Consider the following 21838-nt stretch of genomic DNA (forward strand, 5'->3'; position numbering starts at 1 on the left):
CTTTGGCACAGCTACTGGTTCCCCCCGCCTGAGGAGAGAAACCCCCAAAGCAGCAGAGCCCCTGAGTGCTGGTGGGGGCAGAGAGGGACTGTGTGGTACCAGGGTGCTGCCCCCTCCCCAGGACCCCTGTGCTGGGTGGCCAGGGCTCCGCACGGCTGCCTTGCACACTGGGGCTGTGTCGGGCAGGGTGGAGCTGGAGCGAGGGGGGAGCGGACGTGGATGGAAACATGCTGTCCTCCCGCAGGGGACTTGTTGCATAAACAGGAGATTTGCCAGAGCTGCAAGAAATGTGAGGGCTGGAGCAGGCAGCATGTGGTGAGGGCAGGGGGGACCTGACCTCTGTGCAGGGCAGGGGGGTGGCCAGGGGGACACTCTCTGAGCCTAGACCCTATAGTCCCAAATGTCTGGCAGGGGGAAGGATGCTGTGGCTCACCCCATTGAGAAGTGGGGAACGGGGGTATTGGAGAGGGGAAAACCTTCCTCAATGTCACCAACTTGGTGGCTCCAACCTGTCACTCACTCCTTTCCCCTTAAAGCACCTTCTGCTGTTGAGTGCCAAAGTGGATCTGCACCTCTGCCCCACACCATGACTAAGAGCATGTTCAGGAGGTCTGGAGGGGCTGGTGAGCAGGGGAAGCACTCTGAGGCCAGCTAGGGGGTGCAGTGGCCCGTGGTTGTCCCTGGGATCCCCACTTGCCTGGAGTGAGGTCTCGGTTTGAGCAGAGCGCCATGGAGTGCATGAGGAGGTGATGCACAGTCCAGCTGGGATGTGGGTGGTGACTTTCCTAGGGAGAAAGAGGTCCTCCATACGGTGACATGGGACCCCATGAGGTTCCCCATAGGGTGATGTGGGCTGAACTGGCATAATTTCATGTGGCCTCTGTCAGTGCCACCCCAGTGTTGTCTTGTGGGACACTGATCCAGCCAGAGTTGCCATCCTCTTTGGCAACTGTGTTTCTAACCCACAGGGTGGTTTGGGCAGGAGACCTCCTTCCCAGAAGCTGGGGGAGACTAGAGTGCCTTGCTACCCTCTTTTGGGGTCCACATCCCTTCTGGGTGGGGTGGCCAGGGGAGCTGTGCCTTCCTGATGCCGGCTTGCTGTGGAGTTGTCCATGATGCTAGGAGGGTCCCTTTTGGCAGCATCTGTGGCGCCAGCCACACCAGCTGGGCTAGCTTGCCAGTGTCTCGATGCCTGGCTGTGGGAATCGGCTCTGGCGTGCAAGGATCAGGGAAGCTGGTGCTGCAGCTGCTCCTGGCATTGCAAGGGTCAGCGCCGGCCCGGATATCAGCCGGCTCGGGAATGTTTATCAGAGCTCCTGGGGAAGGGAAAAACAAAAACCACCACCCAAAGGAAGGGATATGCGTCAGAGATGGGCCTGCATCACCCACCAGCAGCCAGGAAGGCTGTACTGCAGGCTGTGGGCCAGCACTCACCCAGCTCCAGCAGCCTGACTGGGGGGCACCCCGCACTCCCCCAGCCCACCTTGTGTCTGGTGCTGCATTGACCCAACCTGCTTCTGAATCACGGGGCCCCTCTGTGGAGGTTTGTCTCCTGCCAGTCCTGGTGGCATCCTGCAGGCTGAGGCTAAAACCCATGGGGATGCTCCGTCCAGAGCAGGATCTGGTGATGTCCCTGGGCACCTCTGCAGCTGCAGGGGTTATTTTGCTGAGGGAGGAGGAAAGGTTTGGGAGGGAGGGAGATGGAGGTGGTTGTTGCAGCATGGAGAAGGCTCCAGGGTGTCTCATCACTGAGTATATGGTGGGTATCTGCATCCCTCCAGCCACACTCCATGCTTGTGAACCAGTGCTGAAGTCCCAGAGGGGCTATGGGGTACAGAGGCTGGTCCCTGAGCTGCAGCCAGTGAGGTTTGGCGGAGGAGGCCTCCTGTGGGCTGCTCTGCCCCTGAGGTGGTGTGGACAGGGGCTGCCACGACTTTACTGGCCAGGTGTTTACTTCTGGGCTTGGACATCTCAAGGGTAGAGTTTCTTTAGGTATGGTGACAGCTGGCTGTGAGTGATGAGCCCATCCCTGGTCTCCAGGAGAAGGCTGCAGGGCATGCCCAACCCTTTACAAGACATCAGAGAGTCCACGCCACTTGTCACTGTGGGGCCTTGTTCGCTGGGAAACTGATTTTGCTCTTAGGCAAAACCTGGATCTCAAGGCAGTGGCTTACGGGATGTGGCTGCTGGGAGGGATGGGGCTGCAACCTGGGGGGCCGGGCGGGTGGGGGCTGTGGGGGGCTGGTGGGGTGGGCGGCAGCCCCGCTGCGCCTCGTTCCTCACATTCCTGGGCAGGGCTGCTGGGCGGCGGGGTCGTGGCGGCGGGGGCCGGGCGGCAGGAATGCAAACACCGGTGGGGGGAGAAGAAAGGCCGCTGTGTCTGCTGCAGTGAGGCGAAGCCAGAATGGGGGTGTGTGGGTCCGCCTCGCCTTTCCCACCCCTCTGAGCACTGGGGGATGCAGGGTCCCTGGGGACAGAAGTGGTGGTGGTCCTGGGGTTCACTATGATCCTGTGTGGGGTGATGCTCTCAGTGGTCCAGTGGGGCAGAAGGGATGCCCCTGCACCCTAGGTCAGGAGCTCGGCTTTCTTAGGGAGAGATCTGTCTGGTGCAGGGTGTCCCCCGTCATCTTGAACCTGAGGCATGTTTGAGCCAAACTTGAGAGAGGGACAGAAGCTGAAAACAGAGTTACGTTCTTGCAGTGCTTGTAAAACTGCCTTTCTGGGATGAGAGTGCCATAACAGCCTTGGCTGGTGTCTCTTGTGGATGGGAGGGGCGGTGTTGGGTGAGCACAAGCCCATATTAGACATCAGAGAATCCGCTAGGGCAGGGAAATACAACCATGGGCACCCCAGTTTTCTCCCCTTCTCCAGCTGAAGTAGCATTTGTAGCCTGCAAACCTCCTGGTGCCGACAACAGAGGGAGGGTGGGCACGGACCCTACCTGTGTGTGGGACCACTGTGTCCCATGGCAGAGGGGGTAGCTGCATATCTCCCCCCATCACTGGACTTGGGAACTGGGGCTGTGTGGGGGCTGTGGGCCTTTGATTGAGCATCTCGGGGGGAAGAGCGCAGCGGTGTGCGGGGCACGGTGCGGGGTACGGCGTGGCCCTCGCCAGCTCTGTCTGCGGCGGCTCGCTGCCGGAGAACATTCCAGGGAGGCTGGCGTGGGGCCAGCACCGCGGGGCAGGGAAAGGGGCCTTTTATGGAAGCGTTTCTGCATTAGAATAAAATCATAATAATAATGCACAGGGGAAGGGAGGAGGAGGAGGAGGAACCCCTGAAGAAAACAGGGGGGCGGGACGGGAACAGGCTGGTGGCTGGGAAGGGGGCAGGCGCTGGGCATTGCCCTGTGGGGACCTGGGTGGGGTGGGAACTGGGGGCAAATCCTGCTTTTTATGGCCCAGGACAGGGGAGGCTGAGTGGGGTGTGGGATGTCCTCGTGCCACCCCTGTGGGGGACCAGCCCTTGGGTGGTGGTTGGTGTGTTGACTCAATGCTGGGATGGGGCAGCGGCTGGCTGACTGCGGGTCACGGCTCCTGGGGACACATGTGGGGTCAGAGAGGGAGAGGTGCCCTGAATCACAGCCACCCGCTACTGCTGGCACCTCTGGGCCAACGGGCTGGAGTGGCTGTTCCTGCTGCCCCCGGCACTGACAAACAAGACGCTGCCTCTCCCACCCTGGCGTGCTGCTGCTTCCTAGCTGACTGGGGTGCACGCAAAACCCAAGGTTAATTGTCAGTAATTGCCGCTGGTAATTAAGGTAACAATAGCTGGGCTGTTCAGCTGGCGGCTGCAGGAGCATTCACGAGGCCAGGCTGGGGTTTGTTCCAGGACGTGCTCTTGGCATCAGGCAGCTGCCCTGTGCTGTGCCACGTCCCACCGTGCCCACCCGGGCTGGGGCTGCCTGGGGCTCCCTGGCCGAGGACAGATGGCACTGCTGCCATGGACCCGAGCCCAGCCCTGACCTTGGGCTGCTGCCTGTGCTCCTGCCCGGGGTGGGAGGGCCGTGGGTCGTGGGTGCCCCTGTCACTTCCTTAAGCTGGCACTGAGTTTGCTTGGGGTGTGGGGATGCTGCAGCCTGGCCCCTTCCCATGCCTCATGCTCAGGACTGAGGTCCACAGGGTCTAATCCTGGCCCTTTCTGCTTCCTTGCAGGCTGTGACCCCCTGCTCCCCTGCTGTCAACTATGAGCTGGTGAGTCCTCCCCCGTGAGCCATGAATGACAGGCAGGGCTCTGGGGATGCTGGGTGGGATGGGACCCCCTGTTCTGCACTGGGTGTGGGGCTTTCTTTGCCTGAGGTCTTCAGAGTGTGAGTCCCCCACCCCCAAAACCACAGGGGTACTGTGCTGGGCATAAAAGCACCCCCGCCATTTTGGTGCTTTGTCCCCCAGCATTGCTGGCTTCAGGGTATTGGATGTCTGAGCAGCATGAGTTGAGGCAGCCCAGCTATCACGGGACTCCAGGAGATGGGGATTTTGGGGAAGAGGGGTGTGCATGGTTCATGGGAGGGGCAGGCAGATGCGACTAGACTGGGCTCTGGGGTCCCCTTGTGCTGAATGTCTCCCCTCCCTGGCTGAAGCCATCTTGCAAACCCAGGGATGGTTCTACCAGATGTGCCTTTGGCTCGGAGCACCCAAGGCTGCACATTCCTGTCCCTTGTTATTGTTGTCCCCTGCTTTTATCCTTCCTGGGGACCTTTAATGAGCAGCTGGGGTGGGGACGACGCACAGCCTTTTCTACCCTGTCCTCTCTGGACACCAGGAAGACAGCTGGGTGCTCCATCTCCGGACACCCTGTCCTGGGGGAGGACGTTTGGGGGTTTGCTGGCCAGGCAGCTGTGCTCCCTTGCCACGGTGCTCTGGGGCCATGGCCGGGCTCTGGGGATGGCAGGGCATGGGCTGGCATTGGGAGCAGGACCATGCCCAAGGCAGAGTTTTGGGAAGTGTGGCATGGCAGTGCCCACCAGGCATCATCTTGCTCGTAGAGCAGCCCCCTTGCCCCATCCCCATCCCAGCGGTGGGCAGAGCGGGCACGTGGCAGCAGGGAGGCTGGCATTGCCTGGGGCTGGCGCAGCCGCCCTTCCTTCTTGCTCCGGACATGTGCCAAGGCTTGCTGGGGCAGGCGCTGGGGAGAGGAGGCCCTGGCAGGGTTTCAGCTCCAGGCTCAGCAGTCTGGCAGTGCTGGGGTGGCGGTGCCCCACGCAGGGCCCTGGGCTGAGCACCCCGTAGCTGGGCAGGGGTCTCACCTGTCAAGTGGGTTTAGGGGATGGAACCCTGCAAGCTCATGGAAGTAGCGCGTGAGCCCGATCGAGGGGATGAGAGCAGAGTGTGCTGCACACCCCAGGCTTTGCGGTGGTTATCTGCCCTGGGTTTAATCTCTGCCTGCACTTCCAGCCCCTGTCAACCTTCTTGGGCACTTATCACCAGCAAAAACATGTTGTCTTTGAGCTGGGACCGTTACTGTGGCTCAGGGAGGAAATCGAAAGGGGTTTGACTCATCCCATGGGCTGGAAACAGCAGCCGCAGTCCTGCTGTCAGTACTGGAGCAGCCTGGTCTTGGGGTCCCTGGTTCCAAGACCCCCATGAGCCACCCAGCTGAGTCCCTTTGCTGTGCCACCCCAGGCGCACCAACCAGCTGTCCCCAGGCTGAGTGCTCTGTTGCCTTCTCCCTGTATTTGGGGTCTGGACACTCTCCCCCACTCCTGGAAGGTTATTCCCAGCCCCATTTCAAACCCCTCCATGGACTCCAGTAGTGTGTCATCAAACTTGCCCCTTTTCTGAGCAACTCAGACCCCCAGACTCCCACCGGAGTCCTTTGCCAGCCCCACAGGGCCAGGTTTATCTCGAGGAGCTGTGCCCGCTGGTGGCCGGTGGCCAAGCTGGGTGTGGGGCTGTGCTGGGCTCACCCTGTTGTTTACCTCCTGGCTGTGGAGTCTGACCATGGAGGATCCAGATGGGATCCTGGAGGTGTCTGGGGCACTGGGTGCCCACCATGGAGTGGGCGCAGGGTTCGGCAGAGTGCTCCCCATCCGCGACAGCGGTCCATTGTGGAAGGCAGGATGGCAGCATCCTCCATACCAAGCATCGCCCCAGCTCCGTGCTTGGGTTTCGAGGGATTCCTGACCTTTAGGAAGAACGGACACGCTGGCGGGCAGGGAAGGAAATGAGGCCGTGGTGCATTTCCTAGGAAGGGCCAGAAATAGCCAGGGGTAACTTTTGACCCTGGCCCCTGCTTTGTGTGCATGTTTTTCTCTCAGTCTCTCTTTCCTTCTCTCTCATTTGCCTTTTTCTCACCCTCTCCTTCCTTCTGCCTGCTTACCTGCAGCCATCCCCAGGGGAGAGCATCTTGAAGCAGGTAGATGCCCTGGTAAGTGCTACCACCTGTGGAAGCTGGTCTCTGCCTAGAGACTTTCCAGGGTGTTGCTTATGCCTTTCCCATTCCTGTAAGCACTTTCTGCAGCCAAAATCCCTCAGCCTGGGACGCCCCTGTGGTCTGCCAACGTCCCTGGAACTGCCCTGCCCTCTCTCCCTGCTGGCCAAGGCGATGCTGGTCCTGCCAAAGGCCAAGTGAGGTGCCCAGGGTTGGTGGCAGAGCCCAGTGGAGGGGAGGCTGGGGCTTTTGCCAGAAAGCCGGCTTTCCTGTCCTAGAGCTGGGGATATGTTATTTAATCTGTGGACATGAAATTGCTAAGACAGTGTAGACAAACACCCTGCCAAAATCAACGTGGATGGCTTCCCCCTGCCCGCAACCAGCTCACCGGCCTCCCTGTGTGCCAGGGCTGGGACCTGAGGGACGGAGGCAGAGTGATTCCCATGAGGAATAGGGTGAAAGTCTTCCTCACCTGGGAGCCAGCTTTGCCTCGTCCCTTTGGTTGTCCAGGGTGTGTCTCTAATCCCTCTTCAAGCTGGAGAAAAAGCACCCATGGCTGGAAAAGTCCGTTGGGACAGTCATGAGTCCTCTTTGCTGGCTTTGCTTTCCTTTGGGGAAGTTTGCTGCTATGTCTGCATCCTTTTTCGTGCCTCAGCTCACCCTTTCCAGGCAGAAGGGACCTGTGGGTTTTGGATGCTACCCAGAGCCTGGGGACATGCTGAGCCGATGTGGGGCTGGGAGGCAGTTGCTCGATGGGGCTGGTGGGGGGGGTGGTCTTCAACCCAACGTAGTTGGGACCAGCCTGCCTTGTGCTGGGCTGTACTGGGACATACTGGCTTGGCTGGGTCTCTGCTCCAGAAGGGATTTTTGCAGGGTCTCCTAGCCTGGTGGCGGGCAGGAGTGTTTAATAACGCAAGTGTTTGCTCCTATCAGCTGATCGCAGGCTGACTCTTCCTCATGCAGGGGCTGGCGACAGAAACAGCAGCAGCTGCGGTTAGAGCGGAGTGGGGGGAGCGGGGCAGAGCCAAAGGGCTGTGGCCAGGGTGGGGGACACTGGAGTGCCCCAGCTGTGGGCACCCGCTCCCCCCGGGCAGGGAGGGTGCCAGAGTAGAGCCACCATGCCATGGAAATGGATTACCAAGGGTCTTGCTGCTGTCAAGGTATGGAGAGGGGCTCTAGCATCCCTTGCTTGCCTGCCTGTGCCTCAGTGTCCCCAGCTGGGAGAGGGGGGTGAGTCCTGGTTGCCCCATGTCAGCTCCTCCATTGGGCAGGGCTGTGGTTTGGGACGTTGCTGTGGCTGGATGGGGTGACAGGGGCTCATGGGGCTCCCTTTGCTGACAGGTGTGGGTGGGCGACCACAGATGTATCCTGCTGTGAAGGTTTGCGGCAGAGCAGAGCCCATGGTGGGGATCCTGTCCTGGTCACCCGGGGATGATGCAGGGACAAGCCCACGCTTAGGTTCAAGCTTGCTCCATGCACACTGACTCTGCCCATGGAAGGTTTTACTTCCCTTTTTGTTATGCTTTAACTCCTTAACGCTGGGGGGTTTTTGGGGTGAGCAGGAGAGTTGGGGCACCTCGGGGACAGCCTTGGGGGGGAATTGTCACTGCTGCCCATGCACCCCTGGGTGCTCGGACACAGCTGCCGCCTCCTGGAGTGGCTTAGACTGGGAGAGGAGATCATCGTCTCCAGGTCCCACGGGCTGCTGAGCCCAACTCTGCTCAGCTGGGCAGCCTGACTTGGGACGAGTGACATGAGGCTGATGGAAGGTGATGCTGGCTGCCTGCAGGACCAGCCCTGGAACCATGTTGGGGGGAAGATGGTGGGCGAAGGGTACCGGGGAAACTTCTCCCACCTTGCCCCATTGCCTCTGGCTGTGCTGGCTGTGGGATGCCGCAGCCCCGAGGAGAGTGGCAGTAGGTCCCACAGCTCCATGGACAAAAGGGATATCCCAGGAGCTGGCTGTAGGGTTCATCTCTTGTTTCTGGATCCTTTTGAGAGCTCAGGATGTGCTGCCTGTATGAGATGAGTCTTTAAATGACTCCTGCTTGTTAGCTAGAGATACTAAAACTAATGAGGTGTGAGTGTGTTTTTCCTTAGCAGTTTTTTTTTTTTGAAACCCTGCTTTGTTTTTCGGCTGAGGTCACGAAGTCACTGAGCAAACCGGCTGCAGATGAAATTTTTGAGGCCAGAGAACATGCATAAATAGAAGTTTCCTGCTCCTAGAGCTCAAACATTTCCTCCCAGCATTTGGCTCTGCGGAGCTGGGGCCAAAGCAAACCCTTGTGCCTGGCTGGCTCCTCACCGCCACTCGGGCAGCGAACCTGCCCCTGCCCTGGGCATGGCCAAAGCCACCCTGTCCTGCCAGGTGTGTGCCCAGGGCCAGCCTGAGACCAGAGGGACTCGTGACTTGCCTGAGACTGTCTGACCACCCACAGCATCCTCCTCAAAGGTCTTTTGGAATGCTGTGCCGTGGTACTGGTCCTGCAAGTGCCTGTGGCGGCTGGTCACAGCCACACTGGGCTTGTGAGAGATGGGTTTTGCTTGTGGCCATGGTGGGGGGACAATGGTGCTATTGGGGCATTTGGTGCCACCAGGATGCTCAGTGGGTGATATGTGGAGATAGCGATATTTTGGGGGTGTTACAGTATGCAGGGTGGTGTGGCGGGGATGGGATGCTCCAGCAGCACCATCACACCTGGCTCTAGCAATATCCCTGTGGTGACTGTGATCAGTAACTCGCTTTTTCTCTCTGATTCTTTAGGATGCCACAAAATCCCCCAGGAGTGGGCAGTCACGCCACAAAACATCCAGGTAGATGCCTCAGTTTCTCCTTCTGGTGACCATCTCTGCCTTACCTGAACCTTGCCCCAGCCCTGCCAATTCTTTGCTTCTCCAGTTGTACTACAGCTGAGGGATGGTCCCCATGGAAAGACATAGTTTATGACCTACCATCCCCAACCTGGGGTCCCCAAGACACCCTGTTAGGACTGGGAGCAGAGCAAAGGCTGTAGGCTGCCCTGCTGCCATCCCCAAGTGTCCCAGCCTGTCTTGCCTCACCCCAGGGGCCACGCAGGGTGGGGAAGGGTCACTGTGTCCCCTCCCCACACCAAGTCCTGGTGATGGTCCCCTCCCTCACCCAGGAGCATGAGCCTGACCATGGCCATGGAGAGCAGCTGCGAGCTGGACCTAGTGTACATCACGGAGCGGATCATCGCGGTCTCCTACCCCAGCACGGCCGAGGAGCAGAGCTTCTGCAGCAACCTCCGCGAGGTGGCCCACATGCTGAAGTCCAAGCATGGGGACAACTATGTGGTGAGTGACGTGGCTGGGTCCCTGCCGGACTGAGGAAGGGGCTGGGGTGCTCAGGCCTTGGGAATGGGGTGCTGCATGGGCTGGGGCTGCTGCACAGCTCCATCCTCACCTCTCACTGGGTTCGACTCTGGTGAGAAAAGTCTTTGTACCAACATGGGTGGATCTTTTCCTGTCTTGAAGCTTTCCAGCACCTTTTGGACCCCGTGGGAATTTTTAGCCATTACATTGCCCTGTGGCAAGGCATTACTGGGGTTAATATATCCAGGGAAGCCTCTCATGGGGAGATTTGGGGAGGCTTTGAGGAGCGGAAGAGGTGAGGGTTTGGCAGCGAGGGAGAAAGGTGTGCCTTCACTCTGTCTTTCCTCTTCCCTGAAGCTTTTCAACCTCTCTGAGCGGAGACACGATATCAACAAACTTCACCCCAAGGTGGGTCACAGCTGTGGGGAGCAGTGGGGCTTGGGGCTCCGGACAGGGCTGTCGGTGGGACCAGCTCCCTGGTGCAAGCTGTTTGGGGGAGGAACAGCCACCCTTTCTTTCCCACCCAACTGGTGAAGGATGGGCAAAACCTGGAGGAAAGCACTGGGACTTCCCAATGAGTTTGCCTAACCCCATCTGCCCCCATCCCAAATCTGGCTGTTGTGGTCTTTTGGAGGCCACCCTAAGGCATCATCCGCATCCCTGTGACTGTGGGGGAGCCCTGGGCAGCTGAGCTGAGTGACGTGGGGGGAGGGCTGAGATCTGGGACCCCGATGGGTTCCCCAGGGCAGGGCTCTGGGCAGTGGGGTGCAGGGTTGGGGGAGAGGCTGAGAGAGGTACATCAGGGCAATGCGGGGGTGCCCTCGGGTATGTGTCCTGGGCTTTACACACTGGTAGGCTGGGAACTGTGGAGGGGCGGAGCCCAGTGTGGATGTGACCCCTGTTTGTCCCCCACCTCCCACCCAGGTGCTGGATTTTGGGTGGCCTGACATGCACACCCCAGCGCTGGAGAAGATCTGCAGCATTTGCAAAGCCATGGACACGTGGCTCAATGCAACACCGCACAACGTGGTGGTGCTTCACAACAAGGTTGGCTGGACCTTGTCCCTGGGGCCTGGGCGGGACAGGGGGTTGCAAGGACAGGGCTGAGCAGCCTCAAAGGCCAAGGGACACAGGGTGGCTTGGGCTGTGGGTAGGTGTCATCATGTATGTGTAGATTGGTGCGTGTGTACAAGGGTTGGGGTGTGTATGTCAGTGCATGTGTACAGGGAGCACTGTGTGCATGCCCGTGTGCGTGGTGGCCATGCCGCAGGCACCACGGCCCCTGTTGACACCCCTTGTGCTGTGTGCCCGCAGGGAAACCGCGGCCGGCTGGGGGTGGTGGTGGCTGCCTACATGCACTACAGCAACATCTCAGCCAGGTGAGAGGGATGCGGGGTCCTGGGGTGGCCCTGGGGCGCACTGCTAACCTCCAGTCCAGCGGTACTGGGGTGCTGGTGCTGATGCTCTCCTTCAGCCTCATCTACCCTTTTGTCCCTGCAGCGCTGACCAGGCTCTGGACAGGTTTGCCATGAAGCGCTTCTATGAGGACAAGGTGGTGCCAGTGGGACAGCCATCCCAGAGGAGGTGGGTCCTGGTGTGCGTTTGCAGGCTGGGTTTTGCCCTTATGGCCAGGGCAGCTGGGGGTAAGGGGAGTGCTTTGCTGCCTCTGAGCTGCCTGTCTGCCCTCCAGGTACATCCATTACTTCAGTGGGCTCCTTTCTGGCAGCATCAAGATGAACAACAAACCTCTCTTCCTCCACCACGTCATCATGCATGGTATCCCCAACTTCGAGTCGAAAGGCGGTAGGTGCCCCACATCTCCTCCAGCCTGGCCTCCACAGACATACCATGGCCCCACGCTGCCTGGCTGGGCTTGCTTTCCATGGGAGATATTTTCCACAGGTTCCTTGGCAATTTGAATTTCCCTTTCCCTGTTGGGGACCGTTCACTACTGTTACGGGGGTGCTGCCTTTTCCCACAGAGACACCTTCATGGGGTGCCTTCCCCGGCCCCACGCTGGGCACTAACCTGAGCTGCTGGGTGACAAGCCTTTTCTGATGGCTTTTTGGAGGGTGGCACCAGATGGAGGTTGGGGTTTGGAGTGCAGTGCCATGTCCATTGCTGGTACCCAGAAGCGGTCCCTTTCTCAGAGACCATCATCCCACCTCCATCCTCATCCCAGCACTTGCCCCAGGTCCTACAGGACCCAAACTGGACTACAGGGGCTCTCCCCCTTTCCCACTCCATCCCAAGCATCCCTTTCTGCCCATCCCAGATGTTGCCCATGGCCAGTGCGGGCTGGCTGGGGCGGGGAGTGGCTGTTTGCCTTGGCTCCCTCCCTGTTTGGATTTCTCCCCCGTGACTAATCCCTGCCCTGGCCCCTCCGCCCTGCCGGCTAACAGCAGCACTGCCTTCTCTCCCCGCCTTGATGTCTTCCAGGTTGTCGGCCCTTCCTGAAAATCTACCAGGCCATGCAGCCCGTCTACACCTCGGGAATCTAGTAACTATCTCCTTGCCATGGGGCTTCCCTCCTCCCAGTGCACGGGGTTTGGCAAGTTAGGGGAGATGGAGAAGGTTAAGGCCAAGTCCCAGCCAGTCTCAATGCCCTGTTCTTAGTCTGTTTGTGGTCCAGGGAAGTGAAAAAAAGGGTCTTCCCTTTGCTTGGAGGTGGTAACTGGCTATACTGGGCCATACTGGGCCCTTCTGCTGGGATGGCTGTAGTGACACTGCATAGCAGCAGAGGGAGCCTGGGGCTGGGTGTCCCTGGAGGGAGTGTGGGCAGGGATGGGGACACCTCACTCTCCCTGGGGGATAGAGGCATTTCTCATCTCCCTGCCCAAAGAGCTGCTTCTCCTGCCCAGAATTGTCCTAAAAGCCCTCTTCCTCTCCCCGGTAAAGAGTTTCCCTCCATTTTAATGTCCCCACGATTTACCCTGACGTCGTTTTCCAGTGCTGCTCCCAGAGCAGGCACTGGCAAAGGCAAAGCAGGAACCATTTTCTACAGCTGCCCTGATGCTGGGCTGGCACCCCTGGCTCCTGCCCCCCTGGAGGGACCAGAGCCCCTGGCCTTGAGTGTATTCCCAGCTCACCGCCAAACCGAGATCTCCCTTCCCCACAGCTGGGCGTCCCCGTTAGCTGAGATTTACTGCCCTCCCAGCCTTGCCTCTCAGCTTTTAATAGACTGTTTATGGGATGCCAGTAATAAATTCCAGGTTTATCTTGCCTGTGAAATCGAACTCCATTCTTCCCTTGTCCCCCAGTGCCAATGCCACCACCTGGAGGCAGCTCCCCCAGCACTCTGTGGAGGACTTCTGGCAGGGAAACTGAAGCAGGGAGGAGAGCCTTTCCCAAGAGATCTCCCTCTACATCCCATGCTCTGCTCAACCCACGGGAGCAGGGTGGACAGCCTGATAGCCCAGACCCAGCACTCAGACCTCCATCAAACCCTCCCCATGGAGGATTTTTAAAACCCTCATTGAGCTAGCTGTGCTGTTTCCCTCTCCTGTCTGCCTCCCTCTGGAAATGGGTGCCCTTTGGGGTAGCAGATGGGACTCTCTTCTGTCACATGGAGAGTCAGCTCTGTGTTTTGTACCTTTCCTGACTGGGTTTGTGTGGAAGGGGCTGGTGGAGGTGGTTCTGGGAGCACTCTACACTGCAGCTCACATCCTCCTGTTATCCCTCTCTGCAGCAACGTGCAAGGAGACAGCCAGACGGGCATCTGCATCACCATTGAGCCTGGCTTGCTCCTCAAGGGCGATATCTTGGTAAGGAGCGTTGGCCCAGCCCCCCACATGGGGGGAGCAGCTGGGGGACAGGTGGTCCTCATGCCTTGGGACCCCTCGTCCAGCCCTGGGAGCTCATCCTGACGGCTGGTTGCTGCTCCCATCCACAGCTGAAGTGTTACCACAAGAAGTTTCGCAGCCCGACACGTGACGTGATTTTCCGCGTGCAGTTCCACACATGTGCTGTGCATGACCTTGATGTTGTCTTTGGCAAGGAGGACCTGGATGAGGCCTTCAGAGGTAACTTTCCTGGCACCTCCCTGCTCCAAGCTCCCTCCTCCTCACTCCCCTCTGACACTGCTCCCATCGTGGTGACAGATGGGCACCCATCCCAAATCGACCCCCGACGAAGCAGGGCACCCCTGCTCCATCCACAGGGTGTGGGGCTGCTCAGGGACCCTGGCAGTATCATCCCCTTCGTTGTCAAGATCAATACCAATGTGCTGGAGCTTCCTTGGGGTTGTTCTGCGGGCTGAGATGTGCTGCCCCATGCCAGGATACGTCCTACCAGCTCCTGGCCTTGAGCTGGCCTGCAGGAATGTTTGGTTTGGCCCTCTGGGTGCCATTGGAGGGATGGATGGATGGATGGATGGATGCATGGAGATGATCCCTTTGCTCTGCTCTCTCCTTTCCAGATGACCGGTTCCCTGAGTATGGGAAGGTGGAGTTCGTGTTCTCCTACGGCCCTGAGAAGATCCAAGGTACAGCTGGTTTGGAGCTGGGTTCTGACACCTTTCCTGCTCCTGAGCTCTGTCACCTGCTGCCTCCATTGCGACCTCTCCCTGCCTGACCAGGGACTGTCCCTTTGTCACCAGGGTGGGATGAGGAGTCCTGGCATTGATGGTAATGCCCGATTGCCCCTACTCTCTTCCCTGGGAGGCTATTTTCTGCAGCACTTGCTGATCCATTAAGGAGGGAGTGCTTGGGAGTGGAACGCACCCTACCTCAAAAAGTCCCATCTTAGGCATGCTTGCTTTCAGTCTGTCTGCGTGTCCCTAGGCAATCCCAAATGCCCCAGCTAGCTCTATACACCTCGTTTGTGAGTTTTCGTGTACTCCCTGATGCCCATCCATCCCTCTTAGTGCCCCCATTCCTACATGACTCTCCTGCTTTGCCCTACAGCTCCCTCCCTCTTTTCCTTGCCTGCACCTTCTTACATCTTCTCCCTCCATCCCACCCATGCTGGCTCCATTGTCACCCTGACTGACCATCCTTGCCTCTTCCCAGGCATGGAGCACCTGGAGAATGGGCCCAGCGTCTCTGTGGACTACAACACATCTGACCCGCTCATCCGCTGGGATTCCTATGAGAACTTCAACATTCAGCGTGAGGACAGTGCAGAGGGCGCCTGGGCTGAGCCGCCCCTGCCCAGCAAGCACCTGGAGAAAGGTTAGGGCTCACAGGGTGGTCGGTGGCTAAAGTGTCCCCATGGGAGTCCCCCCAACTCCAGGGAAGGGGATGCTGGCAGGCAGCAGAGCTGGGGACAGGTGACCGCTGCCAGGAGGAGCATGGCCATGGGATAGGAGAGGAGGATTTTGTGGACTTTCCCTCCTGCCATGGTGCCAGGGAGCTCAGGCTCTTTTTTTGGCACTTTTGCTCTCAAAGCAATTTGCTCATTGTTTGTACAGAGCAGGATCCTGCCATGGTACACACCTTATAGCCTTGGGAAACCCAAACCCCAAGTCTGTTACAAGTGGGTCTTAATGGGGGGAACATTAGGTCTCCTAGCTCTTTTCTCATGGTGCAAGTGTGGCAGGATGTTGCTGTGCCTCAGTTTCCCTTGGGAAAGGTGGACACCTTACTTGCCCTGGAGGGTCTGCACCATGGCTTGGAGATGGGAAAAGCCCCTTGAGCATCAATTTGGATGCAGTGAATCAGCTGCCCTTGCCTGCTTGTCAGGAACAGGCAGGACTTGTTTGTCCAAGGGTGGTGGAACCCCATCCTGGCAGCCAAGCCACCTGTGGCCGAACAAATGCCTAAACTTTCCTGGCCTGGTCCAGACAAGTGTCCCTGGAGTGGGGACAGCTGTGGTCCCTGATGTCCCTGAAGGTCACTGGCTACTCTGAGTGGGAGCTGTAGGCAGAGTGGGGACTCTGTGTGCCTGGCGCAGGCAAAGGGATCCCTGCCCACAGTGAGGACATGGGGCCGGACCTGGGGCAGCTGCGCAGAGCTGGCACGGACACCTGCCTTGGCATGGGGTGGTAAACAGGCAACTCGTGACATGTGGGCTCAGCTATGCAGCAGGGAGGTGGGGGCTGTGGGTCTGGCCCCGAGGGGAGGGAACGCCTGTCCCCACCGTGAGCTCAGTCCATTGCTCTGCCCCTGCCCGGAGCTGGCAGCCCCTCCTGTCTGCAGAGACCCCAGTGCCTCGGTGCACATGTGTTCCCCTCTGGCCCTTGGGGCAGAGCCACAGCACTCCCAGCCCCTCCAAGGGCTGCAGGGGAATCCCAGGGCTCCTCTAAGTCCCCTCCTGGATATCTCAGGTGTCAGGGCTGTTGATGTCCCTCCATGCACCAGCTGGGCTGTCTCGCTTGCAAGGAGGGTGGCTATGGGGAATTAGGGCACTTTTGCAATTGGTTTGGGCATGATCTGGGACTGCTGGGAGGAGAAACCAGAGGCAGGGGTCTGCCCTGTGACCCGTGCCAGTGCAGGCAGCTATGAGACAGCTTATCTAAAGGGGGTCTACCCCTGCCCACTCCATGGGGCACCTTGAACAGTGGTGAGGAGAGCCAGCCTGGGCTTGGGGGTCTCACGTCTTCCTCCTGCTCAGTGTGCACTTTCCCTCTTCTCCAGCATGTCCCAGGCTGGAACGGGGAGAGGGGGATCCCTGTTTATGGTTGTTCTCGCCTTATTTGGTCGGGGAATTGCACGCCACATTTTTGGCACCACCAGGCGCGAACGAGCGGTGGCGGGGGGGGGTGTGTGGGGGGGGTGAGGCTGGCACAGGGACCTGGGCTGGGGTGGGATCAGCCGCTGCTCCTTGTCCCTGCCACTGCCTGTCCCTGCCGCTCGGCAAAGGCTCCCCGCAGACCGGCACCACAGCCTGGGCAAACGGGATTTGGATTGCCTGGCAACCGGTGGGTCCTCCGGCACCGCGTCTCTGCCAGTCACAGCCACTCTCAGTGGGGTGGATGTTCTTTCTCTGGTGGCTTTGGCTCAGTGTGGGGAACCCATCTGGGCAGGGGGGTGGGGGGGTACCTGACAGGGTGGGGGTGACCCTGTGGGACCCTGAAGCCAGAGGGGCAGGTAGATGGCTGGGGATCCACCAGGAGATCTGCTGCGCATGGTGCCACCCTTAGCTCTGCTGTGCTTATCTGCAGGGGTGCAGGGAATGGGAAACTGAGTCGCAGCAGGGTCGGTGGCTGACCAAGCTCAACCAGGGCAGGGGGCATGGGCAGGGGATCTGAACCCGCACATCTTGCCCTCTGGCCAGGAAGGAACCCAGCTGGGTGCGGCAAGCAGGGGCTGCTCCACGAACCACCCCTAGAGCACAGGCTGGCCCTGTTGATGAGCTCATCCTCCTGCCTTACCCAGGCAGGATCCCTGCTGCCTGCCAGGCTCAGGCTGCCCCATGGTCCTTAGCAAGAGTGGGGTGTGCTGGGATATCCCTGTGGACCTGTCCCACTGCCCATCATCCATCCCCATGTGGCACAGGGGAGGTGAGTGTTGTCCTCAAGTGGCTCATGGCTTTGCCTGCTGTCCTTCCTCCTCCTCAAAGGGGCTTTGTGGTTGGTGCCGGCTGTGTGGCGGGTTCCTGCTGTGGTCTCCATAGCCATCAGTTGGCTGAGAGTGGAGGCTGGTGGGTGGTGATGGGGCACTTCTTCCTTTGAGTGTTTGGAGGTTCAAATATCCCCTGTCCTGTGTGAATGAAGTATGCTTTGCCAGCACTGTGGTGCCTCTCCTCAGGGGTCAGGCTGGCTCTAGGCAGGCAGGAGACCTGTGGATGGATGCAGCACTGCTGGGTTTGCAGCTGGTTGGAGGATCACCGCAGAGAAAATTTGGGGGTTTCACTGAGGCATGTGTGCAAAGCTGTATGGGGAACATCAATGGCCTGGTTTGATTTTGCTGAGAAAATTGACACTGATAGAGAACAGGATGCTGCGGCTGGGCATGGAGCGGGTGGGTGGAGGGGTTGTCCCCATGGTTTGTATATGTGACTGTGGTGGAGGGACACTTGGCTGTGCCATACTGGCATGGTGTGAGATAATGCAAAAAGGCTGACACAGCAGCTCCTTGTACTGGCTGTCCCTCGGACCCTCCTCATCTGGTCCTGCCGCACCCAGCGTCCGGTCCCCCTCCCTGCCGCCCACCTCTGTACCATCTCCGTCCCCACCACAGGCCAGTTCTGCCCGCCCCTGCTTTGTGCTGGGAATGGAAGGGGGCCAGGGCCTGGCCAAATCCAACATCTGTGGGAGACTTGCTAAATTCCCACCTGAGTCATGGTTCTGGCGCAGGGCTCCCCTGCAGCTCAGCCCTGTGTGCAGGGCAGGGCTGGCCAGGGTGGGGAGCGGGATAAGCATCCCACTCCACCGGGGATGGAGGTCATGGCAGAGCCTGAACCCCCACGTGACAAAGGTTGGGGGGTCCCAGAGCCCCAGGTTGAGCTGGATGCCAGTTCTGCACCTTTCCATGGGTGTAGGGTCGCTGTCAGCCATTTGTCCCCTGTTTGTCCCGCAGTATTTAGGGTCCTCCAGGAGAGTGGGTGTCTCCTGTGGAATGTCTCCCCTAGCAGGGCTGGATCCTGCCCCACGTATTTGGGGCTGAGACTGCCCAGCCAGGGCACACAGGGGCGGGTGAGCCAGGCTGTGCAGAGGCAGAGAGCCAAATGGGCCAGGCTGGAGCTGTTAAAGCCATCACTGGAGCTGCCGGCAGGCTGCTGCACTCCCCCCGTGGCTGGATCCGTCCCCTGGCTGGGCTTGGCGGGGAGGGGAGCCGCTGGCTCTCTGTTCGCCTTCGCCAGCTGACTAAAGCTGAAGGAATCCACTTCCCCCTCCCCATCCCGCCCCTCTCCGCTGCTCTCTGCTCCGGCTGCTGCAAGGTAAGTGCTCGGCGGGATGGGCATTTTGGGGGGCAGCGGGGACCTGGCTGGGCTGGATGGGGATCCACAGGCAGTGTCTCCCCCTTGCTTTTGGTTATTCCCCATGGGAGAAATGCTGGAGCATCCATGGGCTTGGCTAGACATTTCAGCTGGAGCGTGGCTGCTTCCAGGCCAGGGTCTGTCCTCTGACCTGGTATTTGGGGTTGTGATGTGGGGGGGTGATGGGGTTTGGTCCCGCTGGGATTGAGAAGCAGGCAGGGCTGGGATGCAGGGAGGGAGGGACGGGCTGATGGAAGCTCAGCCCTTTCTCTTCCTCCTTTAAACAGTTCTTGAAGTCAAAGCCTGCCAGAGCGCCTGTGCATGGGGCCGGGGCTGTCCCTGGGCAGTCTGTCTGGAGGAAGGAGCCCTCGACTTGCCCTCCTGTGGGCTGCCTGCAGCTGCACAACCGGGCAGAGAAGCTAGCAGACCTTGGAGGTTTTGGGAGGATGCTGACTTGGCATGTGCTGCTGTTTGAGAGCAAATGGGGCTGTGAGTCAGGGGGCCAGTGGAAACGCTGCTCTCATCCCCCTCTCATCATCCACGGGGTTGTGGGAAATGCACGATTTGGGGGATTAAAGTGGGGGGAGCCTCATGTTCTCCTGAGTACGTTGTATCAATCAAGGAATCGAACCTTGAGCATGTATTCAGGGACGCAGACATGAGGTAGGTTCACCATCACCTGGACTGGTGAATTGTCAGCACTATCGCAGTGTGGATTTTGCTTTGGATAGAGCAGTACAGTCATGGGGGTCTTTGGAATAGACAAAGTCCATGCTGTGCCTCCTGCCATGGGACAAGGCAGCACGTGCCATCCCAAAACCAGTTCTGGTGTGTCCACATTGTGCTGCAGGGCTGGCGTGGCAGAGAAGGAGGTTGTGAAAACAGGTCCGGTTTGGCAGAGAGCATGGTTGCTGGCTTGGCTATGGTGGGTTTCCACTCCTCTTTGGCTACGTATTTATTTAAGATGGAGGAATTCAGGTCTCCAGCAAGACATTTTGGTTTGCAGTCCCGGCTGGGTTACAGTGTTGCATGTGGCCTGAAGGGACATCCTCACCCGAATGGGTCACTGCTTTTTTTAGGAACAGGTGTGACATAGATGCACACAGGAGCAGGGCAGCGCTGGTTGTCTCAAACTGGGGGGCGATCCAGCAGGGTGATGCTCAGCCCTAGTGTGGGGTGCGTAGGCTGTCCAGCTGTCTGTCCGTTGTGCCTAGGAAACAGTTAATGTGGTGCAGCGCTGCCTGTAGAGGAAGTAGTTAATATTCATAGCTAGAAACTGTCTGTCCAGCCGTCCTCCTTCCACAGCTCCCCGCCCTCCCAGCACATCGCTGGGGTTAACCCAGGCTGGGGCTGGGGCAGCCCCCAGCTGCCTTCCCCTCCCACTTGTCCCTGTGTGGTCGGGGCGGAGGGGACCAACCCATCTCCTGCCTCCGCTGCCTTCCTTTCCTCCATCCTCTCCTCTGGCACCCCGTGTCCTGGGGGTACCCCCGTATCTGAGCCCCTCTGGCACCCTGCTGCTGTCAGGGCTCCCCTCTCGCTGGCCCCGTGGGACAGGGAGCTGGGGAGGGAATCGCTCCCTCCATGAGAGGGAAAGCAAAGCCAAAGGGACAAACGCCAACGAAAGCCAGCCCTGGGCTGGGCTCCTGTCCTGGACAGACACACGGAGCTGGCTGCAGGCGTCTTGTGAGCTGCCACTGTGCTAGGTCCCCCTGGAAGGCTCTGGTGCTGGACAGGGTCAAGGAAAGGGATTTTGCCACCCACTCCTTCTCTTCGCCTGGGATCTTTTCTTCCCCCTTGGTAAGTCCTGACTTTGCTTTTGTTTGAGAGAGGGGAAAGGGCTGGAGGTGGGTGGGAAATTCATGGCCGTGGTGTCCCACAACTCAGGGGTTGGGGTTTCTTCTTGCCATCGTATCTGGGCACATGATGAAACCAGAGCAAGAGAGGGCTGAGCTCTTCCCCATGGGACTCGGCCCACATCCTTCATCCTACGAAGAGTCCCAAGACTCCAGGATCTTCCATGCCAGCTGGCGCTCCAGAGTTACCCTGGGACCAGGACTCTGGGTGATGGGGATCAGAGGCAGCAGGTGGGATGCTGCTGAAGGCACAACCAAGGGAGACATGGTGCCCCAGCCTTATACTCTACGCTGGTACAGAGACCTGGCCAGGATTTATGCTGGTGCATCATGCTATATGGTGCATTCCACTGGGCATGAAGTGGATGGCTGGGGTTTGGGCATGTGAGCTGACCCCTCATCCTGTTGTCATGTCTGTCCTGGACCAGTTTTTCTCCCAGATGTAGCTGTGGGGTGCAGGGGAGGGAGAGGGCAGAGTGTAGCCCTGCTGGGGCAGCAAGCCTGGCAGCAGGGGTAGGATCAGGCTGGGCTCAGCGCTTCCTCCAGCAGCCTCCATAGAGCCAGAGCAGACGGAGCTGAAGCAGGGCTGAGCTCTGGGTGAACCCAGCCCACGCTGGAGTGGCACAGCCTGCCAGGCTGGAGCTGCTCTGACCTTCAGGGATGAAACCTGACCTTGCTGGGAGCTGCAAACACTTTGCAAATGGGGACCTGGGATCATGCTGCTTTCGGGATGGCTGCTTCAGCTGAAGCAGCCTGTCTCCGCTTCCCTTGGGGTTTTTTATTTTTGGAGATTTTATTCAAATTCTTAGGTGACAAGTGATGGACAGCCATGTGAGCAATTGCGTGGCCTTGGAAGCGATGCTGGGAGCAGGATTTGGCTTTTGGCATCTGAGCCTAGGGGATATGTGGGGATGAGGACAGGGTGGGCAGTCAGGTGTGGGGCAGAGCACCCATGGGCCTGACTGATGGTGGAGGTGTCATGGCACCTTCCTTGCTGACTACCCTGGTGCCACTCTTGATTTGGGGGCCCCCATGTCTCCACCTGGCCAGAGGGCTCAGGGAAGGTGGGACGGGGGGCTCAGTGCTTTCTGGCTCTGCTGTGAACTGCATTGTGCCCCATCCTGACCTCTATTCAAGACTTTTCTCCCAGCTGTGGGGCAGTGCTCAGCCCACAGTCTAATTAAAGCCTTTCCTATCTATTTTCTCCCTTGGTGCCACATGCTTTCATTTATATTTATTTATTCCCTTTTCCTGTCTATTCTCCTACCCTATTTATTATCCCAGCCCTCACCCTGGCTCTTGCCCTGGTTTCTGTGACTGGCCAGTACCCATCACTGCCATCAGACAGGAGGGCTGGGCCTTTTCCCCAGCTCCAGGCGATGTCTCAACCTCTCCAGCATTGACACTGCCCCTGGACATGCTAC

The 21838-nt window shown here is 59.0% G+C and overlaps 1 protein-coding gene across 3 annotated transcripts in view; it reads left to right on the plus strand.

Moving 5' to 3' along the window:
- The window catches only part of TNS1 (tensin 1), a gene marked incomplete at both ends in the record, with an annotated part of 61649 nt that overhangs the window by 15720 nt on the left and 24091 nt on the right, over positions 1 to 21838 (plus strand). For all 3 annotated transcript variants that reach the window (XM_080347016.1, XM_080347015.1, XM_080347014.1), the window contains 14 exons: positions 4155 to 4193; positions 6325 to 6366; positions 9134 to 9183; positions 9513 to 9684; positions 10060 to 10110; positions 10627 to 10749; positions 11017 to 11081; positions 11203 to 11286; positions 11393 to 11505; positions 12142 to 12202; positions 13391 to 13466; positions 13595 to 13724; positions 14120 to 14185; positions 14712 to 14873. In XM_080347016.1, the coding sequence (XP_080203142.1) occupies positions 4155 to 4193; positions 6325 to 6366; positions 9134 to 9183; positions 9513 to 9684; positions 10060 to 10110; positions 10627 to 10749; positions 11017 to 11081; positions 11203 to 11286; positions 11393 to 11505; positions 12142 to 12202; positions 13391 to 13466; positions 13595 to 13724; positions 14120 to 14185; positions 14712 to 14873 (1234 nt within the window). The remainder of the gene's footprint in view (positions 1 to 4154; positions 4194 to 6324; positions 6367 to 9133; positions 9184 to 9512; positions 9685 to 10059; positions 10111 to 10626; positions 10750 to 11016; positions 11082 to 11202; positions 11287 to 11392; positions 11506 to 12141; positions 12203 to 13390; positions 13467 to 13594; positions 13725 to 14119; positions 14186 to 14711; positions 14874 to 21838) is intronic.

This window comes from Nesoenas mayeri, assembly GCF_963082525.1.
Source record: "Nesoenas mayeri genome assembly, chromosome: 6".
NCBI lineage: Eukaryota > Metazoa > Chordata > Aves > Columbiformes > Columbidae > Nesoenas > Nesoenas mayeri.